We start from the raw sequence: 19393 nt of genomic DNA, 5'->3' as shown, positions 1-19393 counted from the left end.
TAAATCAATTAAGAATAAATTAAAGTACAAACTTTTGGGCCCCATAGCTGGAATTGCTTAGGGCCCCCAAATCACTGACTCCGCCCCTGCAACCATCATAATATAGTTTCCTACCCAAAGTCCATTTTTAATTATGTAAATATAAACCTTTACACGTATAAACATTTTCTTATTTGCATTGCTGTTATTTCACGGTTCTTATTCGTTTAATAGTCAAAGGCACGAGCTGTTGGCCAAAAACCAACCATCATAACATTAATACTATAATAATAACTATCCAAAGTGCACTTTAAATTATGTAAACAGATGACATATAAACTTAAAAACATTTTTTCTATTTTCATCGCTATTATTTCACGGCTCAAATTCGTATAACATTTAAAGGCACAAGCTGCTGGACAAAAACCAACCATCAAAATATTGAGGCAAATACCGTAAACACACACTCCTTCACGTGGGCGTCCACACACGCCTCAACTCTCGGCTCTTTCCCTGTTCCGCGGTTTCCGATTCTGCGCAGTGGAGCCCGCTCCGCCTCAGCTGAGCTTTTTGAGAGTTGTGCGGAAAAAAAAACTGATGAAGTCCAGAAAACTTGTAGCAAAGTAGCGATAAGAGCAGCGATGAGTGTACCAGCCGTCGACAACACCGTGTCATCGGGCAATGCTTCGGTCGCGATCCCTGCTGACATGAGCGGGCAAATGTTAGATCTAGATGAAGACGATGACTTGGAAGTTTTCAGTAAGGTAATCAAACATCAACTGGTTAAAACAGAGATTGATCGCAGACACATAACTAGAGTTTATATCTTTTGATTCTACTTTATACGTGACTAATCAAACCTCTCTGTCGTTTTCTCACTGAATCAGTGTGTTTTGCTGAGATATGAAGTTTCAAAGGTCAGCGATCAGGCGCTGTCAAGCCATGTTTTTTTCCCTTAAAAAACTCCAGCGTAGTTTTTACTGTTGGTTTCTGGTTGACCTCACTGCTTTAAACGCCATTTGATGCCATTTTAAATAAATAAACCTCATCTAATTAAGTACAGATACAGCTGTGTTTGTTTCACTGACACTGATCTTATCTGTCTAGTAACGTAGTGAGTCATTCAATGTCTAGTAACTAGTACAGTTCAGTGGTTCCCAAAGTGGGGTCACAGAGGTAAAATCGGATTTATATTCGCACATTCGGATTTTCCCCTTAATAATATAATTTAATAAAAATATTATTTGCAGGCTCTAAATAGCGAAATCATATTAGCAACAATGACTATCAAAGTACAGCATTGTTCACAGTCAAATAAACAGTGTTTATGTTGTTTTCAAGTCGTACTATACGGTGATTTTAGACCGAATATTCAAAGTACCATTGTAAACAATATAGGGAGTGTGTCAGAAGTTGTCACTGAATAAATGTGTGAATAATGTTTTGAAGCCATACTTAAATTTCAGAGCCAATATTCAAATTAGCATGGTAAACAATATAGGGACCGTTAAAATTAAGAATGTGATTTTATTTTTAAACTTTACCTGAATTCTGCAAACTTGGAAGTACACCCTATTAACAAATTGGCTGAAGACCTTATAAATGCCTACTTTGACAGTCACCCAGAGATGCTAGCAAGCATGCAGGACACATAGCAAGTGGTCAGAATGTTATATCAATGCTTAGCAACACTTAAAACACCCTGGCAACACCCAACAAGAAGTTAGAACATCAACTGCTTGGCAATAGTTAGTTTACCCCACAAAAGAAAGAAAGAAAAACTAAGTAAAAATTAAGTTGAATACAAAAAAATGTGTTAGAGTTTTGGTAACCTACTACAGATGCCATTTGCTAAAAGTTTCCAACATTGTTCAAAGTAAAAACCTCATTTGCGCTCAACAGAATAAATAAACTCAAACGTGTTTGGAACCACTTGAGGTAGGTAAATGATGACAGTGTGTTAATTTTTTTGGTGAGCTAATAGCTAGCAATTCCAAGAAAGTAGTCAAATCCTATTTACACCTAACAACAGTTAACACCTTAGAAACTAGACAGAACACTCTAGCAACACTTAGAACACCCTATCAATAATATAAACACCCTAACACCTAGAAAGAGCACCCTAGCTACGCTTGATAAATAGAGCAAGTAGTTAGGGCAGCTAGCAAAGCTAAGTAGATAGTGCACCCTAAGAAAAGCGTAGCAAACACCCTAGAAAAACAACTGATTAATGCTTAGTAATCATTAAATCACCATAACAGCTAGGCAGAATACTGTAATAACACAGAGCAAGCATCAAAAATGCTATACCAATGCATAATGTTAAAACACCCTAACAACAATTCAGATCGCTTAACCAAAAGCGGTAAACGATTTCAAACTTTCAGGCATGTTAGACTTGATGAGCATTCAAGTTTTTTACAGCTACCACAACAACATTTTTTATTTATTTATTTATTTATTTATTTATTTATTTATTTATTTATTTATTACATTTAAGCACAATACAATGTATCCAAAGTGCTGTGCACAGCTAGTGTAGTAGTTCACATTAGCAATGGTTGTTATGAATGAAAGTGGGATGTTTGTAGGGTAAAGCAGCAGTGGCGTTTCTGCTGACTATGGACCGGTTTGTTATGACAGGAAACAGACGCACAGGCTTCTTTCCCAGCAGCTGTGGCTGAACGAGAGGGATTTGCATGCGTGTGTGTTTGGCCAAGGAAAAGATAGCCAAACACTATGAAAATCTGTTTTTTTACTGTGATCAAAATACGACAGCTTGCAAAGCAAGTTTAAGGAAATGATATGTATGGTATAATGATGTACTCTTGAAATGACATCACGTAGGTGTTTGGTGGTTTAGCAACAATTAGAGAACCATTTATTATGGTGAGTTTAAGATAATTACAATGTGTGGAAAGTTGGAACATTATAAAAAATGTCTATGCATCTGTGGTGTAAAGTAACAAATTACAAAAACCCAAACTACTGTAATTGAGTAGTTTTTCTCAGAAATTGTAATTTACCAAGTAGTTTTAAAAATGTGGACTTTTACTTTCTCTTGAGTGTATTTTTAATGTAATGTTGGTACTTTTACTCCACTACTTCCACCTGCAGTCACTACTTATTTTTTTCCTGTCTATATACACTATAAAAAAAATATAAAGCTAAGTTAACTTAAAATTGTAAAGCAACCGGCTGCAAAGAAATTTTGAGTTTAAGCTTCAGTGGTTAAAGTTGTGCCAATTCAATTTTTTTTTTAAGTTGACTGAAACGATTGTTTTAAGTCAAGCATACTTTTTAAAATAATTTGGCACAACTTCAACCACTTAAGCTTAAAAAAAATTCTTTGTAGCCAGTTGCTGTAAAATTTTAAGTTAACTCAGCTCTTTATTTTTTACAGTGGTAAAAGCTCAAATGAAGAATATAAAATTCAATGTCTTCTCAAATGATTTTTTTTTTACTTTCATTGAACAAACAGTTCCAAACATATGGAAGCATATGAGTAGCATAATTCAATTCAAAATGTAATATGCAAAATGGCAATGCAATATGTTAAATGGCAATGTATTTCTGTATTTGAATTAGCATTTTCTAAGACATATGAGCAATGTTTGGTGCAGAATGAAAATGTAAATTAAATTACATTGTTTGCATTTCTCATTTCAAACACTGTTTTAACATGTAAATTGTATCCACATTTTAAAGCTTTATAAGTAGCAAAATTAAATTGAAAATGCTATACACAAACTTAATTTGATGTGAATAAAGTACAAGCAGAAACTGTAGCAAAATGATAATTTAAATGTTATTTGTCCTAAATGCATTTACACTCGCGTCTAGGAAACGCAGGATTACATTTTCAGCATAACAGCATGGGATGTGTGTAGCAAAATTAATTTTGAAATGTAATATGCAAAACGATAATGCAATATGTAAAAGGCAGTGTATTTCTGTATTTCAGTTAGCATTTTCCAAGACATATGTGCAATGTTTGCTGCAGAATGAAAATGAAAAAAACATAATGCATTTTCATTTAACACATCGCGACGAATGAAAGCCGATTTGAAATTGAAAATGCATTCTGGCCTGGCCACGCCCACAGACGGCCACCGTTGCTGCCAGGCGGGTTTTAGGTTATGTCGTCACAGCTGCCGCGAGGACTATTTGGGACATTTGGCAGCATAAACATGGCGAAGTCTGTTCCTCAGCGGCTTCGTGAAGCTGCACGAGCCCTCGAGCTTGAACTGGGAAATACTTTAGAAAACCAATCACCTCCTAGCTCAGTAAACTTGGCTTAAGGTTTGATATTCGCGCACGCAGTTTTAGGGATCATCTGCAAATTACATCAACAGAACCAAAACGCACAGTAACTCAAAGCAGACAAAAATTGAGGAGATTCCAATAAATGGTTGGAGGCCAGACTGATTTAATACAGGTAGCAAAGCTACTATACCTCTAACTATATGGTACATACAATGCAGAAATAGGCAATAGCTCTTGTCACAAGCATACAGTACACATCAGCTAAAGCCCCTTTAGGTTCTGTCGATGTAATTTGCAGATGATCCCTAAAACTGCGTGCGCGAATATCAAACCTTAAGCCAAGTTTACTGAGCTAGGAGGTGATTGGTTTTCTAAAGTATTTCCCAGTTCAAGCTCGAGGGCTCGTGCAGCTTCACGAAGCCGCTGAGGAACAGACTTCGCCATGTTTATGCTGCCAAATGTCCCAAATAGTCCTCGCGGCAGCTGTGACGACATAACCTAAAACCCGCCTGGCAGCAACGGTGGCCGTCTGTGGGCGTGGCCAGGCCAGAATGCATTTTCAATTTCAAATCGGCTTTCATTCGTCGCGATGTGTTAAATGAAAATGCATTATGTTTTTTTCATTTTCATTGTGCAGCAAACATTGCACATATGTCTTGGAAAATGCTAACTGAAATACAGAAATACACTGCCTTTTACATATTGCATTATCGTTTTGCATATTACATTTCAAAATTAATTTTGCTACACACATCCCATGCTGTTATGCTGAAAATGTAATCCTGCGTTTCCTAGACGCGAGTGTAAATGCATTTAGGACAAATAACATTTAAATTATCATTTTGCTACAGTTTCTGCTTGTACTTTATTCACATCAAATTCAGTTTGTGTATAGCATTTTCAATTTAATTTTGCTACTTATAAAGCTTTAAAATGTGGATACAATTTACATGTTAAAACAGTGTTTGAAATGAGAAATGCAAACAATGTAATTTAATTTACATTTTCATTCTGCACCAAACATTGCTCATATGTCTTGGAAAATGCTAATTCAAATACAGAAATACATTGCCATTTAACATATTGCATTGCCATTTTGCATATTACATTTTGAATTGAATTATGCTACTCATATGCTTCCATACAAACATGCAGTTAAATCGTTTTTGAGTAAATTAAACTCTAAGCTCAAAAATATGTCTATCTAACTTACAATTTTAAACTGAGTTAACAATCTGTAAGTTGATTTTTTTTTACAGTATATGGGGATTAGAAAAATAATAGAAGGTAAATCGTATCATAATTAACTACCTCAAGACAGGGGTGATTTATAATTGCAGCAAACTGTTTGGAAGCATTAAAAGTATCCAAAAGAATATGTCCAAAATCTTTACACGCATTGACCCAGAGACTGTTTAGATGCATGTCACTGATGAAAAGAGGACGGATGTTTACAGTATCATGATTGAAATGGCCTTAAACACCCAGCAAGCACAAGGCGTCAACATGACGTAAGATCGACGTTATACCCTAACATCGTGGGGACGTTGCATTTTGTTTGGAAATGAAAATCTGTTGACGTCAATGTCCAATGTCCAACGTCCAAATTAAGATCAACGCCTAATGATGTTACAGCCTGACATTGTGTGAATGTTACCACTATTATGTCTATCAGACGGTGGATTTTGGTTGCCATACCTGATGAATAAATGCCTGTATTTGACATCGATATGACAAGTATTTAAGATGTTGGGTTGACGTTGGATTTTGGTCACTTTCTAACAAAACCTAAAATTAACCAAATAATACAGTCATTTCACGTCGTTGTTGGACATCAAAATAATATTAACGTCTAATGACTTTGTGTGCCTGCTGGGCAGTAGCTAAATGCACTACAGAATGTTCTGTTTGTTTACACACATTTACAAATTACATGTAAATGTATCAGCTTTTTACAACGTATTACTCACTCTTGAGTACTTTTAAAAGGGCTGATTTTTACTCATGCTTTGAGTAATATTTACAACAGATACTCGCACTACATTTTTAGACAAGTAATGGTGCTGATTTTTTTCTGTACTCTTTCCACCACTGCTACGCATTATTTAATATTATTTTTATTTTATTAGGAAAGCACAAGCCTTGATAGAATATATTTTTGTAGTGAAAATTAAAGATGAGGCTGTAATATTTTGGTTAAAACATGGATTTCTAGGATTTATTATATGATTTAATTAATTAATCAATATAGCATGATGGCATTTTAAAAAAATACTGTGATAAATGTTAAACCATAGTACTGAATAAGTATATGATATATCCCAGGGCTGCAAAATATATCATTTCAGCATTGAAATAATGTATGAAACTGCAATAGTCACACCTGATGATTAGCAATGTCAAGTTTGGATTATATGGATTATAGTTGATCAGCACCACAAAATGTAATTTTTTTTTGCGGGTCATTCCAAAGTATAACCCTAAATCCCTAAAATATATATTGATATATTTTTAAGACCTCTTACTATAAGGTTTAAGCAAGATTTCACAAGCATGGACGTCGCCACACTTTGAGCTAGACTTTATTGTATGGATGAAAGGGATGGTAAGAGAATAAACAGTGAACTGGTAGGTAGGTTGAACGGGAGATCTACGATGATTCCCAGAGACTCAGTTTAGGGGTACCATCTCTGTAATATTCTGGTCGTGTAATTAGTGGAATTGGGGGGGATTCAACCTAGGATGGAAGAGAGGGTTATAAGGATTGTGAATGGGAATTAAGGAAATGGAGAGAGAGAGAGAGAGAGAGAGAGAGAGAGAGTTTGAGAGCAGTGCTAGAGGGCTGGTCTGCCTTAAATAAGTTTTAGGGAGTAGGTGATTGGTTAAGAAGACAAATTGAGGTGTGGTTCCGCTGCTGAACTTTTGTTAACTTAATGTTATGATGATAGATAAACCAAAATTACTTGTATTTAATTATTTATGCAAGAATCTACACTATGCAGTGTTATTTTATATATTATTATTATTATTATTAAATTTCTGCTCCTCATCTATTACTGTAAACATATTTTCCTGTAAGCCATATCATGTCCATTTGGCTGCAAAAAAAAAAAAAACTGTTTGTTTGATGTCAAAACACTGGCCCTGTTTAGTGTTCATGATCCTTCATGTTTGCTTACGTACATGTCTTGTGCTTTTGGGTAGGATACGACTATCACAGACGGGAGCTCTTTCAACGCCTCCATGCAGACCTCACCAGCTTCAATGATCAACCAGTACAAGTTTGAGGAAGAAGAGGAAGATGTTGGCACCAAAGATATTTTCGTCACAGTCGATAACCCTGAGAGTCACGTGACTGCCATTGAGACATACATCACCTACCGGGTCATGACCAAGGTACAGCAGATCTGAACACAGATTCACCAGGAGCGACTTCTGTGAATAATTCTCTCGCCTTTTTCCATCGTTCTCCTTCATGACAGACCACACGGAGCGAGTTTGACTCTAGTGAGTTTGAGGTGCGAAGACGATACCAGGACTTCCTGTGGTTAAAGGGACGCCTGGAAGAAGCTCATCCTACGCTCATTGTTCATGTGAGTTAAATATAAGTTAGAATTCAAGTGTATGGGAGTGTTTAAATGTAAACTTTTCTCTGAAATTTCAGTTTGTGATGACCAGGTTAAATTTAGGAATAGGACGATAACTGGTTTCAAGTTTTACCACGGTTTGGAAAAGTCATGGTCTTAAAACCACAAAAATTTAGTTATCCCGTTCTGTGTTATATTTAAGGTTTTTTCCTCATGTTGTGTAGATTATCTTTATCAGACCCTTTGATATTTACTTAACACTTAGTGAACTGTTTATTAGTAATAAATCAAAAATTTTGATTTCTGTCATGTGTACAATTTAGTGTTGTCAAAAGTATCAGGTTCAGTACAAATCGGTACTGATATTTTAAAAACGTCCATTTTCTGCTTACATTAGAGCAGTGGTTGTCAACCATGTTCCTGGAGGATGATGAGTAGTGCTTTTACTTGCGCATTTAAAACCCTAACGTGTGATTGTGTCCCATCAGCCTCTGCCAGAGAAGTTTGTGATGAAGGGAATGGTGGAGAGGTTTAATGAAGATTTCATAGAGACCAGAAGAAGGGCTCTGCACAGGTTTCTTAACAGAATAGCAGAACATCCCATTTTCTCCAGCACTGAAGACTTTAAGATCTTTCTCACAGCTGCATCTGAGGTAAGGCTTTTGTTTTTTCTTTTTATCCATTCATCTCTCCCTCCGTCCATCCGCCCACCCGTCTGTCTATCTGTCTATCTATCAGTCTATCCATCCATCCATCCATCCATCCATCCATCCATCCATCCATCCATCCATCCATCCATCCATCCATCCATCCATCCATCTATCTATCTATCTATCCGTGTCTCCGTCCATCCATCCATCTGTCTGTCTGTCTTTGTCTGGCTATTCGTCTATCCGTCTCTCCGTCTATCCATCCGTCTCTGTCTATTTGTCTATCTATAACTATTCATCTATCCATCTCTCCATCCATCCATCCATCCATCCGTCTGTCTGTCCCTCTATCTGTCTGTCCGTCTATCTGTCCGTCTATCCATCTTTCTATATCTATCCGTCTCTCCGTCCATCTATCTATCTATCTATCCATCCATCCGTCTCTGTCTATTCGTCTATCTATAACTATTTATCTATCTATCTATCTATCTATCTATCTATCTATCTATCTATCTATCTATCTATCTATCTATCTATCTATCTATCTATCTATCTATCTATCCGTGTCTCCGTCCATCCATCCATCTGTCTGTCTGTCTTTGTCTGGCTATTCGTCTATCCGTCTCTCCGTCTATCCATCCGTCTCTGTCTATTCGTCTATCTATAACTATTCATCTATCCATCCATCCATCCATCCATCCATCCATCTGTCCCTCTATCTGTCTGTCCGTCTATCTGTCCGTCTATCCATCTTTCTATATCTATCCGTCTCTCCGTCCATCTATCTATCTATCCATCCATCCGTCTCTGTCTATTCGTCTATCTATAACTATTTATCTATCCATCTCTCCGTCCATCCATCCATCCGTCTGTCTGTCCCTCTATCTGTCTGTCCGTCTGTCTGTCAGTCTATCCATCTGTTTATATCTATCCATCTCTCCGTCCATTCATCTATCCATCCATCCGTCCACCTGTCTGTCTATCCGTCCATCCATCTATCAGTCTATGTATATCTATTCATCTATCCATCCGCCCATCCAACCGTCAACTAGTAACTACTCACTGGTCATTAAAACAGTCAACGCTTCTAAGATACTGATGTCTATATTTTTATTTATTATAAACACAGTTAAAACTGAAGGCAAACAAACCAATCAGTCAGTTTCACACACAACATAATCAAAGGACAACACATAAACAAAAGAATATACAAGCAATAATTTCTTTACTGTGTTAGCCTGAAAACCAGCACAGAGCTCGAAATTGTGACCGTTTTGTTATATATGCACCTGAAATTTGATCTATGCAACCTCATAAAATTGTTGCTGTGCGACCTGTTTTCACTGCTAAATGTTGACCACATGCGTGTGTTTAGAAGAAATGCATGCAGAATGCATTTTTGCACCAAAAAAAGGCAAACGCAGTGTTCAGGAATGGTTTAAAAGTTGACATGTCTATTTGCTGCAGTAAACCAATCCCTCAATGCTTGCCCCGCTTTCAAGCTTTTCCTATTGGCCCACTGCTATAGAACAGTATGCGAACGGATCGGTTAATGCCAGCTGTTAATCACTCAGTTTAGATGATAGAGAGCTACAGCCGCGAAAATGTAAAGGTCTTGATAATAGAGAATGAAAATAACATTTTCAGATTTTTTTTAGAAACCACTAATAAGATGTGCCATTATTGTAACTTGTTATCATGTGATGAACAATTCACCATTTACACTTTTCGAAGAATGGATAAAAGACTTCCAGTGGGTTAATGTCTGCTATGAAAATGACTAAAACATTCACCGTAAAGCCGGTGTGATGGAGTTTGCAGGTTTTAGTGTTTGCCACATCTACACATTTTAAGCTACGAGATGTTTTAACATTAACGTTAATCCTTCATTTAATCGTCACGATGCTGTCAGTCATGCGTTCACCGTTGCAAAAGAGCATGCATTCACTGAGATTAAACAAATATTGCAGCTCATGAAAAGACTGTTATTACTAATAAGATGACGTATGCAAACGATAAGTTATATGTGTCAATATCATCTGTGCAATGTCAGACACCACACGTGAGAGCAGTAAAGTTATTATCGCTAACTTATTTCATCTCATTTACGTCAAGTAGTGCGTTCAGGGCCGGTCGACGCATGCAGATTTGTTTTTGTTTGTTAGTTTTGATTTCAAATGCAATAAATCGGTTAATATAAAACTTGTAGTAACGGTGCTCAAAGTTTTTGGTGGATGCGTCTAAATTTTGGCTGGTGCGCCTACATTTTTAAAAGTTAGGAGCACCGGTGCTACCAAGCAAAAAAGTTAATTTTGAGCCCTGCAGCAGTAGATTAATCCCTAGCATTTAACATGTGTCTGCATTGATATTCACCCATGCTGACTATCAGGTTGAATTAATCAGGGAGGATCATGCGACCTCTAACTAAAACATCCCAACCGGAAACAAGGAAATTCATAAAATAATCATACACAAATACACATTCAAATAACGAAATAGGAAGAAGAACAAACGTAAACAAAATACAAGCTGACCGATTAACGTCAGCTACAACGAGGATTAAATTAATTGAATTTTTCATTCATTCATTCATTTTCTTGTCGGCTTTGTCCCTTTATTAATCCGGGGTCGCCACAGCGGAATAACCGCCAACTTATCCAGCAAGTTTTTACGCAGCGGATGCCCTTCCAGCCGCAACCCATCTCTGGGAAACATCCATACACACATTCACACACACAGTCATACACTACGGACAATTTAGCCTACCCAATTCACCTGTACCGCATGTCTTTGGACTGTGGGGGAAACCGGAGCACCCGGAGGAAACCCACGCGAAGGCAGGGAGAACATGCAAACTCCACACAGAAACGCCAACTGAGCCGAGGTTCGGCCCAGTGACCTTCTTGCTGTGAGGCGACAGCACTACCTACTGCGCCACTGCCTCGCCCTAATTAAATTTTTGAATGTTATTATTTATTGTGTGTTGTTTATCGTTTACTTAATCATTTATTCAAGAATTCTTCATTCATTTTATTCCTGTTCCGTAATTCATTCCTACCCATTTATTTATGAACTATTTATTTTGTAATTTATTCTGTTTATTCATTCATTTGCATATATTTATGCATGTATTCAAATTTATTTATTAATTTATTTATTTATTCATTTTTGCCCTGCCGGCCGCAACCCAACACTGAGAAACACACTTGCATTCCCACACATACACAACGGCCAATTTAGCTTATTCAATTGACCTATAGCGCATGTCTTTGGACTATGGGGGAAACTAGAGCACCTGGAGGAAACCCACGCCAACACGGGGAGAACATGCAAACTCCAAACAGAAATGCCAACTGACCCAGCCGAGGCTCGAATCAGTGACCTTCTGGCTGTAAGACAATCGTGCTTCTCACTGTGCCACTGTGACGCCCATTTAGATGTTTATTTCCTTAAATTGTTTATTTATTCCCTGTTATTCACATTTATTATCTTTATCTATTAGTTTAATTATTCATTCAGTTTTTTGTTTTGCTTTTGCCGTTGTTTTCCTTCTAATAAGTGTATTTAACTCGTCTGTACTCATAACACACACACACACATGCACTCACTCGCAGTGTTTCTATGATAGTCTCTGACCTTCTGTGTGTCACTATGTGTGATCTCAGTTAGCTTTACAAGAGGATTATATTCAAATGCATGCAGATAATATTTCAGTGTTTAGACCCGTGTGAGTGACCTCTAAGATAAGTGCTTTATAAATACTCATAATAAAGGCAGTTTTTGCTGTTATGGTTATTTGGCGCTTCATAGGCTAATATGACATACTGTACTATTTTATCAGCTATTTACACTGCTGCTGTTATTACTGGCCATAATTATTCATTAATAATTCATCAGCATGCTTTTTCAACCATTAGAGGCTTTTACTGAGTAAAACCTTATTATTGGAAATGATTTTCCCCTCGTCTGTTGGTTTGTACAGGAGCTGATCTCTCATAAGAAGCAGGGTCCGGGGTTTCTGAGCCGGATGGGCGAGACGGTGAAGGCCGTTGCTGCTTCTGTTCGAGGTGTCAGGAACCGGCCGGAGGAGTTTAATGATATGCAGGAGTATGTGGAGGCCTTCAGCCAGAAGATCAACTCACTCGATAAAGTCACTCAGAGGATCATCAGAGAGCAGAGAGGTGCTTTTATTGCTTCATCTCATATCTGTTCATCCTGTTTATTCACTTGTTTTTAGTTTGCAATTTGTTTATTCATGCATTGTTTTATATATATATATATATATATATATATATATATATATATATATATATATATATATATATATATAGTTGAAGTCAGAATTATTAGCCCCCCTTTAGATTAAATGAAATTTATCAGAGCAGGGAAATTTTCACAGTATGTGTCATAATATTTTTTTCTTCTGGAGAAATTCTTTTGTTTTATTTTGGCTAGAATAAAAGCAGTTTTTGATTTTTTTAAAACCCATTTTAAGGACAATATTATTAGCCCCTCTAAGCTATATATTTTTTCGATAATCTACAGAACAAACCATCGTTTGCCTAACTTGCCTAATTACTTAAACCTGACTAGTTAACCTGATTTACCTAGTTAAGCCTTTAAATGTCACTTTAAGCTGTATAGAAGTGCCCTGAAAAAATCTAGTCAAATATTATTTACTGTCATCATGTTGAAGATAAAATAAATCAGTTATTAGTAATGACTTATTAAAACTATCATGATTAGAAATGTGTTGAAGAGATCTTCTCTCCATTAAACAAAAATTAGGGAAAAAAATAAACGAGGCTAATAATTCTGACTTTAGCTGTATATAATATTTAGTGTTTGAGGTTTTTTGGCTTACCATAAAATTAATTAGTAGAGTAATAGCACAGTTTTGCTTAAAATATTGCAATGCACACAACATTAAGGGTGACAGAGTTCAAAATCTTGAGCTACGGACAACATGAAACATGTATTGTTCTCTGATGAGTCCACTAGGGGTGTCAATATTATTTGTTTTTTCGTTGCATTGTGATGCAGATGTGGACAATTCAGTATCAGTTCATTAATGGATACTGACGTTTCATTGCTAGGGGGAAAATGAAAGCTTTCTCTCTTTCTGCCTCTCTGTCTCTTTCTTACTTGGGACCTTTGAACTGCTAGCTTGTTTGTAAGGTAAGTTTTCATTGCTATTAAAGCAATATTTGCGGATCCTGACATGATTGGACGCCATGGAGAAAACTCACTCTGCAGACACCATCACGGATCAGCTGCGATAGCTGCACATTGTGCACTTTGTTACACGCATACAGACTGTTACTATTTTTCATATGTCCACATCACTCAGAGAAGAACAGCATCATCGATGCACCGAGATATCGAACTGAACCAAACGAATGATATGAGAATCGTAACCGAACCGTGAGACTAATGTAGGTTCACACTCAGAGTCCAGAGTCCATATTCACTGTCTTTTCCTACTCTGGGAGAGTTACGGTGTGAAGAAGCCCCTGGAAGCATATTACCCAGACTGTTGCATACCCAGAGTGAAGCATGGGGTGGATCAGTGATGGTTTGGACTGCAATATCATGACATTTCCACTGTGCAGGACTTCTATTTGCAATTCCTAAGATGAATTGTTACTGTATTGCCGCAAAAAGAGGCTCTACACCATGGATTTTTGAACACTTTCATCCGGCCCGCGAGGGAGTTTATAAAATGCTGCTTCTGAGAAGGTTTGGTTTAGAATTAGTAAATTAACGATGCAATTACAAGTGCGTGGGTTTTGTTTTGCACGCTGCTTATGCGTGCTGCATGCCTCACGTTTTAATTTGTACATTTTATTAATTTATTTACATATTTTTAATTTAGTAGACTTGTTTTTATATTTTTGTTTTTTGTGCACTTATTTTATTTATAAGTTCTGTAATTAATTCACATTTTACTTTTATGCATTTTATTTATCTACACATTGTTTTTTTTCATAATTTTTATGCATTTCTTATTACCATTGATTTTTTTTATGCAAAAATACATTTGCTCCTTTAATTGACTGACACTTTAAGATAGAAGTATTTGTACATAGCTCTGCAGCTTTTATAACAGTAGTTTCACTGAATTGTTGTTGTTGTATTGTGATGTCAGAGTACCTGGAGGAGCTGAAGGAGTGCGGGCCGACGTACACACTGTGGTCAAACTCCGAGCAGGAACTGGCTGAACCCCTGAAGAACATGGCCGACTGTCTGGACAGATGCTATAAGGAGACAGACGAGCAGGTCAAACAGCTGAACGATCAGCTCAGTCCAGCTCTTCATGAGTACGTGCTCTGCACAGAGACGCTCAAGGTAAACCAGCTCAAAACACACTCCTGCATTCTCTCTCAAACTCAACATTCAGCCTAAAAATAAATGGTTATTTTAAATTGGCAGTAAAGTGGCAACAATGGTGGCATTAAAGACAATTGGTAATGTTACAAAATGTTTTTATCATCTATTTTTTTTTACTTTTTTTGTTTTTTACCAGAGGGCATTTTGAATCTAAGTGAGAAAGTTCTTTAGGTTTAAACACCCACAGTTCCACAACAATATTAAGCAGTGCTGTTTAACATTTGTAATAAATATCAAATATTAATTTGAGCTCCAGTTTAACACATTTTAATAATTTCTAAAGGATCGTGTGACAATGAAAATTGGAATGACACAAAGTTCAGAATCGCAGGCATACACATAATAATACTTATAATAATAGTATATATATATATATATATATATATATATATATATAAATAAATAAAGAGTTCATATGCAAAACTCTAAATCTATCAGACCTCTTTTCTTGTAAATGAGCATTTTCTATTAGGCTCCTCTGAGTTTCTTTTAATAGATTTAAGTTTCATTTAATAGATAAAGAAAATGTCATTAGCTAGTAAATAAAATAACTTTTTTTAAAACTGTCCCTTTAGACGTTTTTTTTGTTTTTAACAAGGTAGGTTTTCTTTTGCGTCAAAACCAGTCAAATCTACTTGTTTTTTTTGTTTTTGTTTTTTGCAAAAATCTCTAAATCCACCTATTGGGACAAGACAGTGTAGTTAGTTAAAAATTACTTAAGATGCAATTAGAAATTATTTTACGCGCTGCTACATTGAACACGATTCGATTTGTGCCTTCTGATTGGTTCTTTGGATATATCGGCTTTTACTGTCAAAGGCAAAAGGCGTTTAGCGGCTTTTAACTGTTATTTGTGAAGGTTGATTAGAAGCAAACCTATTTATTGATGGTGTACTACGTGCCTATAGCATATACTTAATGCCATCAGTTCATTTTTGGCGAAAGTGGTGTTTTGTATTATGATATTATTGCACACAATTGGGTTTGTGCACACAGACTTTTTAAATGCATACAAAATCGCCTTGTTTAAGATCTGATTCTTTAAATGGCAGCTATCTTCACTGCCTGGCTAAGATATGATATAAAGTGGGTATCAGACCAAACAAGAAGTTCATTTAATTATTACATTTACAGTACACTAAAATAATACAGAAAGTTCAGAATTATGGATATATGTAGTAGTAGTAGTAATAATAATAATAATAATAATAATCCATTTAAATTTATTTTTTAAAATATTAAAATAGAAATTATTTAAAATTATACTATTATTGCACACAATTTGAGTTATTATTCTAATTAATTTAGTTATTTGTGTTGTATATAATAATCATCTAATAATTTCTGAAGAATCATGTTGCTGTTGACTGGAATAATACAGAAAGTTCAAAATCACAGGAAAACAATAATAATAATAATAATAATAATAATAATAATAATAATTATTATTATTATTATTATTATTATTATTATTATTATTATTATTATTATTATTATGCATTTAAATGTGTTTTTTAATTATTAAAATGGAACATTTTATATTATACATGTTGTAATATTATTGGACAAAATTGGAGTTATAGAAATTTAGTTATTTGACTAAATATATAATAATATTTTAATAATTTCTGAAAGATTGTCTGACACTAAAGACTGGAATGATGCAGAAAGTTCAGAATCACAGGGATACATATAATAACAACAACAACAACAACAACAACAATAATAATAATAATAAATTTATTTCAGTTTAAGTTTATATAGTGCTTTTTACAATGTAGATTGTATCAAAGCAGCTTAACATATTTCTAGTAAAGTCCAGATTTCAGAGTTAAAGTTCAGTTAAGTTCAGTGTGGTTTAAGTTTTACTCCAAAATAATAATAATAATAATAATAATAATGCATTTAAATGTATTTTTTATTTAATAAGATGGAAAATATTTATTTAAATTGTAATATTATTGCACAAAATTTTAACTTCAAATAAATTCAGTTTGGTGAGAGAGACTCGTTCAAAAACTTAAGGAAAAAAAAAACTTTCCTGACCGAAACTTTTAAACAATTGTGGATATACATCAATAAAGACGAGCAGAAATAAATTTAATTTCAAGAGAAATTAAAATAGAAAATTTATTTTAAAATTGCATTATTGCACTGTTTAAACTGGACTATCAGTCAAATAAATGCAGATATGGTGATGCTTTAAAAAGTCTTATCGGACTCAAACTTTTGAATGGTATTTTCAGGCTTTTGTAATTCTAGGTATATGAAAACAGCTTTTACAAAATATGAAAAATAGAATTATAAAATTAACCAACAATTGATCTAAATAAATAGAAATATAGTATAAGTAGAAAAAATACACAAATATAATATAGAAAGAGAAATATAAAAATATAGTATAGAAATATTATGTTCTGTTTGAATTAGTCTTAGGCAAATGACCTGCTCGTTTACCTACAATAAAAACCATGTTTAAATTAATGCGACATTGAAAAAATATGATTCTGTACTTCACCTGACATAAACTCTGACGCAAATCAATACAGCCGTCATTATGTTTTTCTCAGGCTTATTACATATTTCATCCAGCCTGAAATTTCATTAAAATATATCGATTGTGATTTTCATACTTCATGAGTATTGATCATGGCTTTTCAGGCAGTAATAAGGAGGCGAGACAACATCCAGGCGGATTTCGAAGCCAAAACCGAAGCTCTCGCCACCAAGAAGGCCGACAGAGAAGCGGTAGGTCTATTATTGACTCTTTCCATTTGCCACATAAATCCATCCTGAAAATTCATGGAGATTATTTTTAATAAAAGCCAGCTCTAGTCGTCGTCCCGGATTTCATTAGACAGCCCTCCTTTTTAAGCTGTAAAAGGAATTTGGAGAGATTATATGAATATCAGCGGATCGCTGTAGATGTCCCTTAAATCCCAGCTTCTCTTGAAGTGGGAAGCTTTTAAATATTACTCGTATTGGCTGAGTTAATATTGCCATCCTTGGATTCTTAGGTTTGTTTATGTCAGTTCCACCAAATATCAGTGACAGGATGTTTGGAGGCTCTGAAAGGGCATCGCTGGACAAAGTACTGCTGGTGTTCGGAGAAGCTTAATGGCATCTTGACTCTTCAATTTAATTACGCTCTTTGATTGAGCGCAGTCCCTGATGACTTCTGCTGCTTACTACAAAAGGCCGTTTCCGAAATGGAAAGGTGTCCTCGATGGTTTCAAACCAAAAAACTTTCTGCTCCGCATTCATTTACTCAAAGCGTATAGAAGAAACGGTTGATAAGATATGATAGATTTGAATAAAGCTCTTTAAAGAAAATGGACAAATAGCAAAATGGTCATTTTAAAATCTTTAAACTGTAAAGGTCTTAACTGTGAATTGTCACCAGATGTTTGTAACAGCCAAAGGAATGCATTGAAAAGAAAACAAATCTAATAAGTTTACAAATCAAGTAATGTGTCAAAAAATAAAATGACACAGGAAAAAAGTATTGAACACATAATGAAAGGGATGTGTAGAAAGGCAGTGAAAGCCCAGGCAGCAGCTGAAATTCCTTAGTTTTTTAGCAACCCTCTGCCCTTCGTCAGTGTAAATATTATCTGTTTCAGCCCAACATCTACATTAGCAGGATGAAACCAGAGTTGACATTTCAGCAAGACAATGATCCAAAACACATCCAAGGAAACTCTCAGAGAAAGAAAATCAAGCTGTGGAATGGCTCAGCCATTCACCTTACTTGAATTCAATAGAAAATACAAATTAAGATCAAATTAAGATTTTACAGACGAAACCCACAGAACCGGCAAGATTTTTACACTCTGTTAAAGTCTGTGAACAAAATCACACCTGAGCAATGCATGTGACTTTATTCTCCATATGAGAGTCGTCTTTAAGCTGCTAAGATTTTAACTAGTTATTCTGCTATACTACACTTAGTTTACACTAATAATAATATCTTCTTATATACAGTTTAAGTCAGAATTTTTACCCCCTTTGAATTATTTGTTCTTTTTTAAATATTTCCTAAATGATGTGTAACAGAGCAAGGAAATTTTCACAATAGGTCTGGAAATATTTTCTCTTCTGGAGAAATTCTTTTGTTTTATTTCGGCTAGAATAAAAGCAGTTTTTAATTTTCAAACCCATTTTAACGACAATATTATTAGCCCCTTTAAGCTATATATTTTTTTTGATTGTCTACAGAACAAACCATCGTTATACAAAAACTTGCCTGATTACCCTAACCTACCTAGTTAACCTAATTAACCTAGATAAGCCTTTAAATGTATATAGAATGTATAGAAGTGTCTTGAAAAATATCTAGTCAAATATTATTTACTGTCATCATGGCAAAGATAAAATAAATCAGTTATTAGAAGTTAGTTATTAAAACTATTATGTTTAGATATTTGTTAAACAAATCTCTTCGTTAAACAGAAATTAGGGAAAATAAATAAGGGGGCTAATAATTCTGGCTTCAACACAGTGCTTCCCACATAAGGACTT

The 19393-nt window shown here is 35.2% G+C and overlaps 1 protein-coding gene across 2 annotated transcripts in view; it reads left to right on the top strand.

Moving 5' to 3' along the window:
- Window positions 1-516: 516 nt before the first annotated feature.
- snx7 (sorting nexin 7) overlaps window positions 517-19393 on the top strand; it is a 47449-nt gene continuing 28572 nt past the window's right edge. For both annotated transcript variants that reach the window (NM_001002229.2, XM_087308445.1), the window contains exons 1-7: window positions 517-743; window positions 7450-7641; window positions 7728-7838; window positions 8321-8485; window positions 12465-12663; window positions 14631-14830; window positions 17534-17620. In NM_001002229.2, the coding sequence (NP_001002229.2) occupies window positions 621-743; window positions 7450-7641; window positions 7728-7838; window positions 8321-8485; window positions 12465-12663; window positions 14631-14830; window positions 17534-17620 (1077 nt within the window). In that variant the 5' untranslated portion in view covers window positions 517-620. The remainder of the gene's footprint in view (window positions 744-7449; window positions 7642-7727; window positions 7839-8320; window positions 8486-12464; window positions 12664-14630; window positions 14831-17533; window positions 17621-19393) is intronic.

Source organism: Danio rerio, chromosome 24, assembly GCF_052040795.2.
Source record: "Danio rerio strain M-AB ecotype USA chromosome 24, GRCz13ab, whole genome shotgun sequence".
Classification (NCBI taxonomy): Eukaryota; Metazoa; Chordata; class Actinopteri; order Cypriniformes; family Danionidae; genus Danio; species Danio rerio.
This window is presented reverse-complemented; position numbering and strand designations above follow the sequence as displayed.